Source organism: Pocillopora damicornis, chromosome 5 (assembly GCF_964200805.1).
Source record: "Pocillopora damicornis chromosome 5, jaPocDami1.2, whole genome shotgun sequence".
NCBI lineage: Eukaryota > Metazoa > Cnidaria > Anthozoa > Scleractinia > Pocilloporidae > Pocillopora > Pocillopora damicornis.
This window is the reverse complement of record NC_142674.1, coordinates 22,792,814-22,808,658: the sequence shown is the minus strand read 5'-3', so window position 1 is coordinate 22,808,658 and position 15,845 is coordinate 22,792,814. Positions and strand designations below refer to the sequence as shown.

Below are 15,845 nucleotides of genomic sequence, written 5' to 3'. Positions count from 1 at the left end.
TTGGAAATATGAACATTTCATTTGAAACAAAGAAATACTTTGAATGGCACCAATGCATTCCAGATAAAACCCGTGAAAATTGAGAAAATTCCTCTTCTTTTTTTAGGGAAGAAAAAAATTTCACCAAATTCACGAAGTTTTGATTCATTGCTGAAGTAAATGTGGACAGAAACGTCAAAATATAACCAGTGACATGAAGTCTGGATATCAATTTCAAAGGTAAACAGCAGAAAGTATCTCGAACTTTACACAAAATGCCTTTAATGACCATCGTAATATTCCGAGGCCTTTCGTTACTAGCAAGTTTTTCAAGATTGCGTGACAAGAAGCTCGTGCAAGCCCTGTGCTTTTCCAAATATGGCAAATTAAGTCTATTGCAACGTCAGGTCGTCATGACTACGTACGCAAATCTCAGAATCTCACTGCGTTTTGAACGAAACGGGCGTGGAGATTTTCATCGATGATTAACGCGAAATTATTTTAAGTCAAGGAGAGAAACGAAGAGCGTTCATCGAAAATGGCCTCAATTAAAGACGGTAAGTAGAAGTTGCTGCTTTTTTTTTCGTTTTTTTCTCTTTTAAGTTCGTTTTTGTGTCGAAAGAAAGTTCTTTCATACTCGAGTCGTAAGTGGAGTTTCTCTCCTCATGGAATGCGCGTTTCGTATTTTTCCCAGGAGAGATCCAGCAGGCTAATCAAGAACAGGTAAATTTTACATTTGCACAGTTTGTACCAAGTTTTCTAACAATGAAACTGTTGTTAATCAATTTTCATTTGCTGTTTTCCCCTCAGGTTTTAGCCGAAAACCAGGTCAGTAAGAGAGTTTTGAATTGAACGCAAAGGTCGGCTAACGCACAGGTTGTAAAAAGTAAGGCGTAAAATTATATTTTTGGCGTTTTCAGTCCGCAGAATGCAAGGTGAAAGCCCCTGAGCAGAGCACTGCGGAAGAAGGGAAGAAAAAAAGGTAAAAGAAACATATCATTCAGAGACAGTATTGAAAACCAAAATCACATCCGGTAATGAGCGTAAACATCCGGTCAGCGGTTGTCGGGCCTAGGTTAGTTTTCTACTTTATTCTTCTGCTGAAGACTTCGAAAGGAAAACTGTAAATAAATATTCTTTTCTCTTTGCCGAAGCTTTTTTTTTTCAGTTTCTTACCCTTTCATGCAAAATCTTCTAGGGTTTCTTTTACAAAACTTAACTGAGCGTTTAATTTTCTTTTTATTTCCATTTTTTTCGCAATCGTTTAGTCAGCCATCCTGGAAGGACAATTCAAAGATTAAGGTTGGTGTTGCTGTGTTGCTGTATGACATAGTTTAAGGACACTTGGTTGGTCCATATATGGACAATAAAGAGTCTCTAGCCTAACCCTCTTTAATTAAGAGATCATAGTCATGTACCTGTTGTAGTTTCCACTGCATTTGTGTCGTTTGAATGTTCTCTTTTAAGGAATTCTTTATCCTCTTGTTTCTAATTTATACCTTGAATGAGGCTTACAACCGATTCAGCCGCATGTCGCGTGATACTTGCTAATATTTGTTTAATTAATGTTTCAATATCATTTTTAATAAAAGGATCTGAGAAAAACTGCAGAAGACCAAAAGAAGGAAATAGAAACGCTTCAAGAGAACATTGCGTGAGTAGAAGTTTAACCAAAGCTAAGGTAACGTGTGAAGTATAACAAATGAGTTTGCGTTAAAATTCTTCGGGGTGGTCTCAGGCTGAGGTGCAGTGTATAGCGCAAGAGATAAGGTTCCATGCAAACTCTTCGGGATATCATCAGAAATTTCGGAACATCCTCGGAAATGTACGGGTGTCTTCGGATATGATCGGGTCCCAGGCTTAGCTGCAGTGTATAGCTCTTGAGATTAGGTTGCATTAGAACTCCTCGCGATATTATCAGTTTTTGGAACATCGGGTGTCATCGGAAACGATTGGATCCCTTAAGATAAATCTCATGCGTTTGAAGCCAGTTGTAGAAAAGACGGTAAGTTTTTCTTCCAGTTTCTCTTAATTTTTCCAATCTGTCTCAAACACTGGACACTGATAACTCTGGTAAACTATCCTTCAGTTTTCAGAAGAGACTTGACTAGACACTAGTTTTTGAAAGTAGGTCAGTGTTTGAGGTTGGTCGTCTCCTTTGATGCTAGAGATGGAATCTAAATATTTATCCGCTCCACTACAGGGCATCACAATTAGCTTTGACACAAGAAGAAGTCGCCACTTTAAAGCTTACAAAGGACGCTACCCTGCAAGCTCAGTGAGTATCAAGTGTATTAAAACGATAAATTTTATCTTCGCGTGCATGGATGTGTTTTGGGCCAGACTCAGCGCCATTTTAGCCTGAGCCACTACGCCAAAGTTAAAATGTCTCTTAGAAGAATCAACAACAAATTTTTGCCCAAGAGCATAAACTGTATCACTTAGGAGGGCGTGGAGAAAATAAAAACAATAAAAAATGATAACAAAACAGTCTGGTTAATCGGGTAAGCGAGCGGGTTAGAATACGTTTAGAGGATTGAAATTCTACAAGTGTTCTATAGAAAGATGTTATTGTATTTTTGTTTAGGAAGGTTCATAGTGCATTGAAATGTTTTCCTTTGTTGCATAGGAAAGTAAGAGATCGCGAAATTATGGTCAATCATTTAAAGAGAGAGGTATGTAATTCGCTACCACAATGGTCCTGTTTGAAGGTCTCGGGGCATATTTGATTGAGTGTGGCGTTTAGTCCTTCAACATGTAAGAGTGATTAGCATCTAATTTCTCCCTAAGGCCGATCAAAATGAAGAGAAGCGTGAGTGACAGGAATCAGGTGATTGAGATCTTGTTACTGATTGGTTAAAAGGGTGGATGGCGCAAGTTATCTGGGCCAATCGTGAAGCGGAGTGAAGCGAAATATTAAATTTCCCGGATAACTTTCGACACTCAATGAAATCGCTCTGTTTGTGTAATTTAAGTTACAGCTATATTAAATAATTACGGCTGAGACGTTACTGTCCGCCTGATTCATCGAAACAAATTTACCAAGAGTTATTTACAAAGAGTAATTTTCCTCTCCTGCAGTTGAAAGAAAAAAAGGAGTCAGTAGAGTGGATGACCGACAAGTGAGAGAAGCTTTTATCGTTTCGTAATTAACTGTTTTTTGTATTACAACACAGCCCCAGTTGTTTGAAGGGTTGATAACGCTATCCACTGGATAAATTTTTCTCCAGTGGATAGCGCAGTTCGTTGTTTAAGAATTTATGCGCTGGATAGCGATTTATCCGTTGGAAAGTGTTATCCACCCTTTAAATGACAGGGCCCAGAGCTTTTATTACGTTTTCCCAGATAATTTTTTGGATGACCTTTATGAGTCGAGCTCATAACTAACGATAATGCCCCAATGTAAGAAGAACTCAGCCTTAGATGCATGTAATGAATGTATCCTTAGGTTTTTGTCGTTTATTTTTCAATAACATTTAAGTTTTATGACTAAAGAAATTTCCAATCTAATTATGTCACTGACATTTTTTTTTCTTGTCTGCAACAATCATCTTTAACTTGCTCACCTAAAACTCAATCTGTAGTTTAACTCTCTGTGTTTTAAACTGAATCATGTTTAAGGTTTAAGAAAGAACGAGAGAATCTGCTCGCTATGAGTACGATGTTTAAATATGTACAGAATGAGACCAGCAAAGTCAAACAATCTTTACAGGTAAGTTGCGAAATGAAACACTTTTATTCGTTAATTGACTTCAGTTGCAAGTGTTAGACTAGTCAGGCCCAAGCCTTCCTCAAAGAACACACCTCGTGGCATGGGATTGTTAACTTGTTGTTTCAAGCTGGGTTAAGATAACCCAGTGAAATCTGATTTCAGAGCTGAAAGCTTTAGAAGAAAATTGGTTATAACTTGTTTTGTCAGAAACTTGGTGATTGGATGCTCTAACATGACTAGAGAAAATTATCCCAAAGACCGGGCTTTTGAAAAAAATTGTAAAAAACCTAGATCAAATTTAACCTTGGGTTAGCACTAATCGGCCTTCGAAAAACTGGGCCTGGTGCACGGTGAAATTCGGTGCGCATGCGTCGCTTTCCCTATTTTCGCCCTGTCCTCACGAGGTTCAAGGATGGAGGACCTGGGTTCAAGGCAGATCAACCAATCACAATTATCTCCTTGGGGAAGATGCATAAAAAGAACATATACAGGAAAGAAAAACTAGAGGAAATTTGAAGTTCACGAGTAGAAAAATGTGTAAAAAATCGTTCTCCTTACTGCTGGTACAAGCGTATAATCAATCATTTGTTGTTTGCTTTTGTTCTGTTAATTCAGGAAGAAAGAAAAAGCCGCGATCGGTGAGTGTTCCTTTACGTATTTGTATGATGTAGTTATACAACAAAGGACATATCCTCTCTTGATTTCTAATACTGTATAAAATTTGCGGAGTAAAAGTTAAGTCACTGTCGAAGGTGCAATTGTTTACGCCATCGATGTTGTGTTGAACGAAAAAAAACCGCAAATTTTGCACTGAGTGTCGCAAAAACGAAACTAAAATTTCTTGCTCTTTGACCCCAAAGACTGACTGCATCTAGTTTGTCAATACAATATCACCCCTGAATAGCAAAGTAAGGTCAGAAGAATATAGTAAATGATCATCTAAAGCTAAACTAAAGAAGCTGTTGATTATCAAGCAAATTCTCCTTGTCAGCACTTTAGAAAATGAATAGAGATCCGCTTGGAGAACACATATTCTGATGTAACGGTGTAAAAGGTTAACTAATGCCAATCATAGCAGAGGTGAATATCACTGAGTAGCCTTTAGTTTTTGCGTATGCGCTGTACCATGGTACATTTAATCTAAAAAATTCAACCTGTTTTTTTCTCTGATTTCCTCCTTGGAATAGGAAAGAAGCTGAGCTAAAGTGTGAAATCTCCAGTCTAAGCAACAAAGGCGCTGGGCTCCAGTCGAGGGTGACAAATTTGATGAATAAGATCAGTGAACATAAAAAGGAGATAGAGAAACTGCAGACTGCAAAGGGAAAGCTTAGGGATAACGTGTACAAGCAAGAGATAACCATAAATAAAATGGAAAAGAAGCTTGGCAAGGTCAGTGAATCAAGTTTCAAAAAACCTGTTTATAGAGCGCTTTTGTATCAACCTTCTGGTACTTTGACTTCTTAAAATATTTTTACTCCGGAATAAAATGTCAAGGTCTCGAGGATGAAGGAAATGTTTACCATGACTGCAGACGCTCTTGATTGTGAAACAAATTCTCCTTGTCAGCACTTCAGGAAATGCAAAGGGAACAGTATGGAGAATATGCATACTGATGTTATGGTGTAAAGGGTTAAAGAACAGATAACGTTATCTCCTTGTCATATAAACAACGCGTTTGGCGGGAAAGAGCGTGCGAACATGTTGGTCAGCTGACGTTCGCGCATGTGTGAACGTTGTAATGGAAAGGAGGGCCTACACAAGCCAATGAGTCACGCTGTGTTACAGCCTCATAGTGTTCTGGTAAAGCTCAATAGGATAACCGAACTTTGTGTTTGAAAAATCTCGAGTTTTCTCTTTTTCTTTATTTTCATTTCCTTTCACAGACCTCTTTGAACTTTTCATGCGGTTGTAAAGATTACTCTTATTACACTAAGTAATCCTTAATTTTGTTGTTTGTTTTATCTTTTAGATGGAGAATCGCAGTGAAAACTTCAAAATGTAAGTGAAATGTGATTATTTCTTTCATAACATGCAGGATTTTCGTTGTCTCACAGTAAAATTCACCCGACCCCACCCATACGGCCCTCTAGTATTCTAAAGACCCCCTCCCCCCTCCCCTTTTATACTCCGTCAGCGACAAATGTCCCCTCCCCCCTCCGTTCCCCCAGAAAACCATGTGAACCTCACAAAATCCTCCAGACCCTCCCTAGGTGACAAATAATTACGGGTCTCTATATAGAGGGAAGACTGGGGATGAGTCGGGTCTCGATCTGAGGTTATGTGACCATTGCAGTGTCCAGGCATTACAAGTTTTGATGTTACATCGGATCATGTCTGATTGCTTCAGTTTCCTCGTTCACTCTCTTTATGTCTCATTTTTCCGCAGGCGACTTCGTAAAAGCGAAAAAAGGAAGGATGAAAATATCATGAAGGTGCATTTTCTTTCTGTGAAAAGACTCTGGAAAAAATACCAAGCATTTTAATAATTTTTAATTAATTTTTTTAATTTTTGATTTCTTTAAGTAAGTTACGACGGAATCCTTTTTCAACCTGTTACTTAGCAACGTAATCAGGCTCACGTCCTTCTAGGGTTGATGTGAACTGATTGATGGAAATGAACATTGTTAAACACTTGGGTAGCTGTACATACTAAAACTTTAAGCTTCAGAGTTGATGTGAATTGTACGAATGTAACATTCTTTTCCATTGTAAATTGTAGGGCCTCGAATACAGGAAAGTCCTATCACAGAAAAAGAAAGAGTAAGTAATAACATCAGTTAAAAGAAAATTGTATTTATTATGAGCTTAGAGACCACTCATTGTTAATTGCCGGGGGGGGGATTATGGGGTGATTACATGGTTTTTAAGGTGGAAGGGAGGGGGAATCATTCGTCGCTAAAAGAGTATCAAGGGGAGACTGTAAATTAATGACTGGCAAAGAGAGGGGTTCGTTAGAATGCCACAAAGCCTGTGGAAGGGGGGGGGGGAGAGGAAGAGAGAAGGGGGAGAATCAGGTAAGTTTTACTGTGACAACCAAAATCCTCCAACTCGTTCCGTACTTTTTATAAAGTCGGCAGAGTCCTCTGAAACAGGTCTCGTAATTCCAATATGTGACTTTTTAAATCATGTAGTCCAGTAACCAGTTTTCATTTAGGAACTTTTGATAAGCCCCTTGAAATGTGACGCTATCTGTACTTCAGCGCGGCCGTAATTCATCTTAATATCATTCCAACAGACTGAAAACGATTCAAGAACAACACAAGGCAGAGAAGCAATCACTCCTTGCACAAATTGAAAGCTGCAAAGCCGAATGCCGAAAGAAAAGAAGAATTATTGAGGTAAATATTGATCGATTAAGTTAAGAATTCCATAGCCGTCAAATTTTTTAACCTCCAATAAGTCGCGTACGCCAGTCTCGTTTCTAAGACTTTCCAAAACGAGGCGGAATGTGGGTAATGCTCTGCGCGCAAACGAAAGGCATGACGTGAAAGAATCTGGCGCTACATCGAGTTAACCTCTGTGTCTGTCCACTTTCTTTATCTTTAAACAAATAACTATTGGGAAAAAATTGACCAAAACAGCTTAAGTTGTTTACCTTCTCCTTAAGAAACAGATATATACCGAATTGATGTTACTAAACAACGTCTTAAATTGTTTAACTTACTTTCTGTTTAAGGCCGACAAAGAAATGAAAGTTACTTTGGGAGGGTAAGTAAACTTTGCTGCTCTGTTGGCAAAAGTCAGAGAAAAGGGCAGAAAGAAAAAAAAATTGATGCTAAGATTTTCCTTCGATTCAATTTGTTTGCAAATTGCTGGTGTGGATTAATGCGGCTATCAGCTACTTACACGTACGCGTCACTCGCCTTTTGCACCACTCTGCCGGTCAGGTTGATTAAAGAATAGCAAAGCATTTACCATTTTTAATCCAAAGTCGTTTATGGAATTTCTTGTCAGTTAAGGCCTATGGTTTTGATATGATAAACAAACTGATACATATCTGCGCTCTCTCGTGAGATATTGAGTTGAACAATTGAAGAGAATTCCATTATTATCTGTTTGAAAATTTAAAGTTTTGCATTTAAATAAATTCTTTACTAACACCGACCTGTCCTTTATTTTAAGGACAATCGAATTTCTTCGACAGAAGGTAAGAAAATTCCCAATCTACTCACTCCAAAATAAATCGAAATTCACATTCCCCTTCTCGTTTTCGATTGTAATTTCATGAATGTTTGTTATGTGAATGTGGTGAGATATCAGGGAAAATGTTGGATGATGTTAACAAAATCTTGATCATCGTCACCAGATCGCTTTATAGCATTGAAGTTGGGCCATTACTGTCTGAGCAATAATGAACAGCAATCCAGGACTTGCTCTGGTTTTTACTGTGCCGCGTTCTCTAGTTGGTCCAGAAAACTTTCGCCCACTCAGCTATAGCAATTTTCAACTGAGTGTCGACAGTAGTGTGGGAATATATTACTTCTGCTTTAGTTTCCAAAAATTCGCGCCATCTTCTCAAAAAATCAGCTGATACAAAACCAGTCACGACTAAGTCGCTCGCGTTTTCCCGCGCTTTGGGCAATGTGGTTGCTTTTACTATGAATTCTCGTGGGCTCTTAAAGTTATTTTCTTTCTTCTTCAGATTGGCCGTTGTATTTACTTTAGTTTTTGTTTTACGACATTCAGTCAAAAAGCATTCTATCCAAAAGTTTTTTTTATTTTATTTCTGATTGGAAAACGACGTCATAGCGTCACGACATCATCACTAATTAATTTACTGATACTTTTTCAATTGCAAATATCTTTGACGTAGTTTCCCATTTTTCATCTAAAACAGGGGCATATGCCTTCTCCACTTTCGCTGCCCATGAACTCCCCCTTATAACCCTTAGACACGCCTAATACTGGTACCAAACTGAATAAACCTTTTATTTTCCTCTTTTTTTTTCAGAATGCCTTCCTCCTACGAGAACTAACCAGCGGTTTCGTTGGTAAATACAGAACTGCGAGGCAGCTCTTTGGAGCTGTCTTTGGCGCAATCAGAGCGCGCTTCCACTGATCACTTCAAGCATTTCGGGGAGGGGGGTACAGGGGGATTGAAGAATGGAAGGAGAATTTTTCCGTTCATCTTATGTTAATCTATAAATTATGTTAATCAGTAACTAAGAGGGAATTAATTATTTAATTAAGGAAATTGGTTTGTGAGGGGACAGCTTTGTGCATCAGTTCATTTTTGTAACCGTGGATGAGGCCGCGAAATGTTGCGTGGGCAAAAGGATACGCGTTTGTTTTTTGATGGTGGTTAAAAAAGGAGAGGCTCGGCTGATAAGTTGTGGATAAAGTTTTGATTTTGTTCTCGAAGTGAAAAAAAAGAAGAAGAAAAAAGATTTTGTAACTGTAGGTGAGGCCGCGAAAAGTTGCGTGTGCAAAAGGAACGCGACTGGCTTTTGATGATGGTTTAAAAAAGGAGAGGTTCGGTTGATAGATTGTTGATAAAGTTTTGATTTTGTTCTTAAAGTGAAAAAAAAGAAAAAGAAAAAAGATTTTGTAACTGTAGGTGAGGCTGCGAAAAGTTGCGTGTGCAAAAGGAACGCGACTGGCTTTCGATGATGGTTTAAAAAAGGAGAGGCTCAGTGGATAAATTGTTGATAAAATTTTTATTTAGTTCCTGAAGTGAAAAAAAAAAATTTGTAACTGTAGGTGAGGCCGCGAAAAGTTGCGTGTGCAAAAGGAACGCGACTGGCTTTTGATGATGGTTTAAAAAAGGAGAGGCTCAGTGGATAAATTGTTGATAAAGTTTTGATTTAGTTCTTGAAGTGAAAAAAAAAATTGTAACTGTAGGTGAGGCCGCGAAATGTTGTGTGTGCAAAAGGATACGCGACTGGCTTTTGATGATGGTTTAAAAAAGGAGAGGTTCGGTTGATAAATTGTTGATAGAGCTTTGATTTTGTTCTCGAAGTGAAAAAAAAAAACATTGTAACCGTGGGTGAGTCCGCGAAATGTTGCGTGTGCAAAAGGATACGCGACTGGCCTTTAATGACGGCTAAAAAAAGGGAGAGGCTTGGATGATGAATTGTTTTCATAAAAGTTGTTGATAAAGTTTTGATTTTTACTTTAAGTGAAAAAAAAAAATATTTGAACCTTGGATAAGGCCGCGAAATGTTGCGTGAGCAAAAGGATGCGCGACTGGCTTTTGATGATGGTCTTTAAGGAAAGGAATGGTGTTTAAAAGAAAAATGGTGTTTAATGGAAATGGTGTTTAATGGAAATCATTGATTTAAATCCTGACTGCTCTTAAAATGAGTACGAGTATTGGAGAAGGTAGCGAGGCCGGTGGGCGTAAGCTAAATGCTACGCGACTGGTCATTGCTGATGTTTTCTTTTACAACATAAGTTTTAACTTTGTTGTGAATAGAGAGTACTGAGTTTGTTGGTAGGGCTACTAATGCGTTCGCTAAAGGATACGCAAGTGGCTTTTGAGAATGTTTTCAAGGGAAAGGATAGTGTCTAAAAAAGGTCTCTTTGTATTATCAAAAGTTGTTGATTAAGTTAAAAATAAATAATATGTATAGGATAGGTTGGTGAGGCCGGAGGGCGTACGCTAAATGATACGCGATCGGCCATTGCTAATGGTTTGTAAGGAAAGAAATTGTTGATTAATTTCTTGCCTGCTCATGAAGTAAATAGGATTCATTTGATACTGATAAGTGAAGCCAGTGGGCGTACGCTAAAAGATACGCGACTGGGCATTTTTTTTTTGTGGTGGTCCTCTCTTGTTCGAGAATCTTCCCATTAATCCTTCTCTTTCCTATCTCTAGTTTTTTCTAGTTTCATAAAGTGGAAAGAAGGAATTGGGTTTGTTGGCAGAGCCGCTGATGCGTACGCTAAAAGATGCGCAAGTGGTCACTGATGATGGTCTGTAAGGAAAGGAATGGTGTTTAAAAACAGAACTGTTTGTTTTTGATGGAAACAGATTTGATTATTTCCTGCCCAATTCTGAAATGAACGGTAGAATTTGATAAGTTGGTGAGGCAGGTGGATGTACGCTACAAGTTTGGCAAATGGTCATTGCTGATAGTTTGTCGGGAAAGAAATGTTTTTTTTTTTTTTGTGAATAGAGAGTATTGAGTTTGTTGGTAGGGCTACTAATGCGTTCGCTAAAGGATACGCAAGTGGCTTTTGAGAATGTTTTCAAAGGAAAGGATAGTGTCTAAAAAAAGCCTTTCTGTATTATCAAAAATTGTTGATTAGGTTCTTGGCTGCTCGTAAAGATTAATAAGATGTATTGGATAAGTTGGTGAGGCCGGAGGGCGTACGCTAAATGATACGCGACCGGCCATTGCTGATGGTTTGTAAGGAAAGAAATTGTTGATTAATTTCTTGCCTGCTTATGAAATAAATAGGATTCATTTGATACTGATAGGTGAAGCCAGTGGGCGTACGCTAAAAGATACGCGACTGCGCATTTTTTTTTGTGGTGGTCCTCTCTTGTTCGAAAATCTTCCCATTAATCCTTCTCTTTCCTATCTCTAGTTTTTTCTAGTTTCATAAAGTGGAAAGAAGGAATTGGGTTTGTTGGCAGAGCCGCTGATGCGTACGCTAAAAGATGCGCAAGTGGTCACTGATGATGGTCTGTAAGGAAAGGAATGGTGTATAAAAACAGAACTGTTTGTTTTTGATGGAAACAAATTTGATTATTTCCTGCCCAATTCTGAAATGAACGGTAGTATTTGATAAGTTGGTGAGGCAGGTGGATGCACGCTACAAGTTTGGCAAATGGTCATTGCTGATAGTTTGTCGGGAAAGAAATGGTTTTTTTTTTGTGAATAGAGAGTATTGAGTTTGTTGGTAGGGCTACTAATGCGTTCGCTAAAGGATACGCAAGTGGCTTTTGAGAATGTTTTCAAAGGAAAGGATAGTGTCTAAAAAAAGCCTTTCTGTATTATCAAAAATTGTTGATTAGGTTCTTGGCTGCTCGTAAAGATTAATAAGATGTATTGGATAAGTTGGTGAGGCCGGAGGGCGTACGCTAAATGATACGCGACCGGCCATTGCTGATGGTTTGTAAGGAAAGAAATTGTTGATTAATTTCTTGCCTGCTTATGAAATAAATAGGATTCATTTGATACTGATAGGTGAAGCCAGTGGGCGTACGCTAAAAGATACGCGACTGCGCATTTTTTTTTGTGGTGGTCCTCTCTTGTTCGAAAATCTTCCCATTAATCCTTCTCTTTCCTATCTCTAGTTTTTTCTAGTTTCATAAAGTGGAAAGAAGGAATTGGGTTTGTTGGCAGAGCCGCTGATGCGTACGCTAAAAGATGCGCAAGTGGTCACTGATGATGGTCTGTAAGGAAAGGAATGGTGTTTAAAAACAGAACTGTTTGTTTTTGATGGAAACAAATTTGATTATTTCCTGCCCAATTCTGAAATGAACGGTAGTATTTGATAAGTTGGTGAGGCAGGTGGATGTACGCTAAAAGACACGCAACTGGTCATTGCTGATGATTTGTAAGGGAAGAAACGGTGTTCTTTTTTTGAAAAGTTCTTGGTTATTGATTGAGTTCCTTTCTGTTCGTAAAATGAGTAAGAGGTACGAAATAAGTTGGAAAAGCAAAAAAAAAAAAAAAAAAGGAATGAAAAAGGTTTCCCTTCCCCCTTCCCGAAATGCTTGAAGTGACCTAACGGCGCAAATATATATTTTTCTTTATCAAAGTGTATTTTTATATAAGCTTTAATAAAACGGATAATTTGTGTGTATGTTTGAGCTTTGTTTACATCGTAGTATACGAAGAATGCGAAATAAAAAAAAGTAAGGGACCGGTCGTAATTTTTCGCCGGCAAGGGAGAGTGGAGGATTTTGGTTGAGTCACAACATAATTTACCAGACCCGACCCACCCCCTTCCCCACCCTCCAATGGTTAGGCCTGTCCAAAGATTGTGCTCGAACGTTGCTCACTGAGATGCCAGTTGTTAAAAAATTGCAAAAAATCCAAGAAGTTGCTACCTAAATTTCAAAAGTCTTCTCCTAAATTTCTTGATATTTTTATATGAGAATTAATTATTAGCTTTATTTCTCGTTCTTTGCAATAATCCACTTAGCTTTAAAGAGTTGCTAGCAAATAAAGACGGCATCTAATCTTTCATTTCCGACTGCAGTCATTATTAGATTATTTGGTGCATCCTTTTTAGCCGATTATCCGTTCTAATAGTAGACAATAGGACTATAGAACATTCTAGAAATTTGCATAAATCGAAGTTTTGTATGAAATCGTTGACTTTATCGCGTCTATTCCTAGGAGTTGCTAAGAAATTCCTTAGAAAGGCTGCAAAAATTGCTTGAAGTTGCAAGAACCGCAAAAAGTTGTTTTAAACGCCAAAAGTTGCTAGAAAAATTGCCGAGCACAATCCGGATAGGCCTACTTAAGGCTCAGCAGTATTGTGAATGATCCCCCTCATTGGCAATCAATTTTGCAAAAATCCTCCCTCTATACTATGTCAGGGACGACACGCCCCCCCCCCCCCCCTCCGGTGATGAATAATAACGGATCCTAAACCAGATGAAAAGCGATGAAAAGAGAAGAGAAAACATGGGCCGAGTGGGTGGAGATTTCAGGAAGCGGATAAAAGTTATCGGAAATCAGATTAATTATGATCTGAATGCAAAGTTCGAAGAAATCCTGTTATTGTAAGCAAGTGACTCGACTGAGAGCTCAGGTTAAGTTTGTGATTGATGACCTGAGCGGGTGGAATCTATAAACCATTTTACAAATATTAAAAAAAAAAAATTAATTAATTAAATCCAAATGTGTGTCATGATTATGGCAAACTTTTAGCCTTCAGGTTTATTCACAGAAGCCCGTATATCGGTTTAGCCAGCGGAAAAAGATTACTTACTAGTTCATCAAAAGTAGCCTTGCTAAGATTTTACCCTTCAGATGGGAAACAGAATTTCTGCTCCACCTTAGAAGCGAACAAAGAGCGACCTTTCGATTTTGTTACTTTAAGCAGCTCGGATTTTCACATAGGAAAATTTGTCATTTTCGTTAACCGAGAATTTGGTTGCAAAAACCAATTCTCAATTTAAAAAGAGCTATGATGTAGCTCTCCTTATCGACGGAATACACCGCGAATTCCACGAATTAGAAAGAAAAGACTTGTTTGATAAGGCCTTGTTGATGTGATTCGATAAAGAGACTTTACACAGCTGTTAACAGGAAGTTATTTGTTCTTTCTAACTTTTAAATCCTTTTTATGTTTCTCTAATGTTTTGAGTCATGGTCAAACTGTGTCTTTATTTATACAAACATCGACAACCTCCGCTTCCTTCAAAATTCATGGTCTCACTTTGATATCTGCGTAAACTCAATTAGTGGACGTTGCATTTTAACCCTAAATACCGTCGACTGGAAACTATACCACTCATTTATCACATTTATTAAGTGAGTAACATTAATTTGACCCCAACCCGTTGAAAGACCTGGTTAGTTGAGAATTTACTCAAAGGAATTAATGAAGAAGAGAAGTTGTGCTAGAAACTTCAGATTGGTTAAAGCGTGGGAGGGTTATAAGCAAAGAGAGCGCTAAAATGAAATGATAAAATGTTTTTTAGTTGACATGACAGCTATTTTATGTATTACTTAGTAACTAAAGCACTTAGCAAAAAATGTCAACAATGCTTGGCTGGCGCCGTTCGGTACTTTGAGCCACGTAGGAGCTCAATAAAAAAAAAAAAAAATAGTCGGGTGACCTTTCAAGTTGTTCTGACCCCGACTGCGAGCAGTCAAGGTTTTTGCTTGTAGGAAACAGAATTCACCTAAAATTCAAATCATGCGAGAGTAAACGTCACAGCTAAAACATACTCAGTCTCGTTTCTTAACCATAAAGAGAGAGTAAATTTAAATTTAGCCTTTGTATACCAATACTATGGTCCAAAGCGAATAGAGGGCAGACTGATACAATGTTTACATAAGTGGCTGACAATAACGTCATAATCGGAAAGTACTATCCTTTTGTAATCAAAGGACTGTCTTGGGGTTTTAAATATTGAATTATGTACCGGATCGGGAATTCAGAATCTCATACACAGTGGAATGTAACCATCAATGGGGAAAGATATTTGTGCTATGAATTCCTCATCAAGGGTTGTTACATAATATTCAACAAGATTTCAAGGCAGCGTCCAACACTCGATGTTGTAGCAGTCACACGTGCGACGCAAGTGCGAACGATCTCACAGCCTCAGGCACGTGCACAAAAAGGGGTGTCACTGCCTCATTGGTGATGCGGAGACCCGCGAAGTCTGCTTCTACGTGAAAATTATGCGAGAGAGCGCGGACAGTTTCACTGCTCTTGACGCATGCACAAAAAAGTTAAGGACGTCGCTGCCTCGCTAGTGATGTGAGAACCTGCAAAGTGTACTTTGCCTTTTGCAAAAGTACATTTTGATGTAATCCATGAAAATGTGGGAAGAAAGCCAGCTGAATTATCGTACTTGAACCGCTAGACTTAAGCGAAAGGTAAAGCAACTTCTTTACCAAAGTTTTGGAGGGTGCTTTCAGAAGGAAAAGGAAATTGATATGATCAGAAACAATTGAGTTGGATTTTTTTTATAAACCAACAATATCTCTTAATGCAGCTGAATAGAGTTTTAAAATTCTGGTCAAAACTGAATAGAGATTTATCAAGGAATTCGTTAAGAACTGGTTTCGGAAAGAAGTTCAAAGGTCAAAACGTCACGTTGCGAAAGCAGAACTCTTTGGCTGACATTCATTGAAGCTGCAACGCACAGTAGACAGGGAAAAAAAAGCCGTAGACTAATCCGATTTAGTTTGACCCTGATAAAACATTTGTTACACTACTCTTCTTCGTATTTATGTAACGCACGTGTCCGTTGACTGCCACGTATCTGCAGGAGTTTCATGAGTTCATGCATTAAAATGTGTTGCGCAAACGTGACCAACTTAACTGGAGTTAAAATGATTCGGAAATAGTGCAATCAATCTCTTTGCTTTCGCTTTCATTCAGTTTTTCTGAAGCTTATGTGATCCTACGCGAAAAACGTTTGAGATTATTCTGCAAACTGGCTTTCGGGTATTGATTGTCACAAAGCTAACTGGGGTCATTTCCTTTGTGTGATCATTTTATTCGCGCACGC

General features: G+C 38.3%; 1 protein-coding gene across 1 annotated transcript; it reads left to right on the top strand.

Annotated features, from left to right (window-relative positions):
* Window positions 1-517: 517 nt before the first annotated feature.
* On the top strand, window positions 518-8,750 carry LOC149046012 (uncharacterized). Its single transcript, XM_089205992.1, has 19 exons — window positions 518-536; window positions 674-702; window positions 790-807; window positions 900-961; window positions 1,248-1,281; window positions 1,572-1,633; window positions 2,183-2,257; window positions 2,609-2,654; window positions 3,061-3,101; window positions 3,601-3,691; window positions 4,307-4,329; window positions 4,879-5,080; window positions 5,661-5,689; window positions 6,078-6,123; window positions 6,411-6,451; window positions 6,927-7,029; window positions 7,368-7,399; window positions 7,814-7,838; window positions 8,643-8,750. Exons 1-19 carry the CDS (start codon window positions 518-520, stop codon window positions 8,748-8,750), a joined length of 1,086 nt encoding a protein of 361 aa, XP_089062118.1.
* Window positions 8,751-15,845: the final 7,095 nt, after the last annotated feature.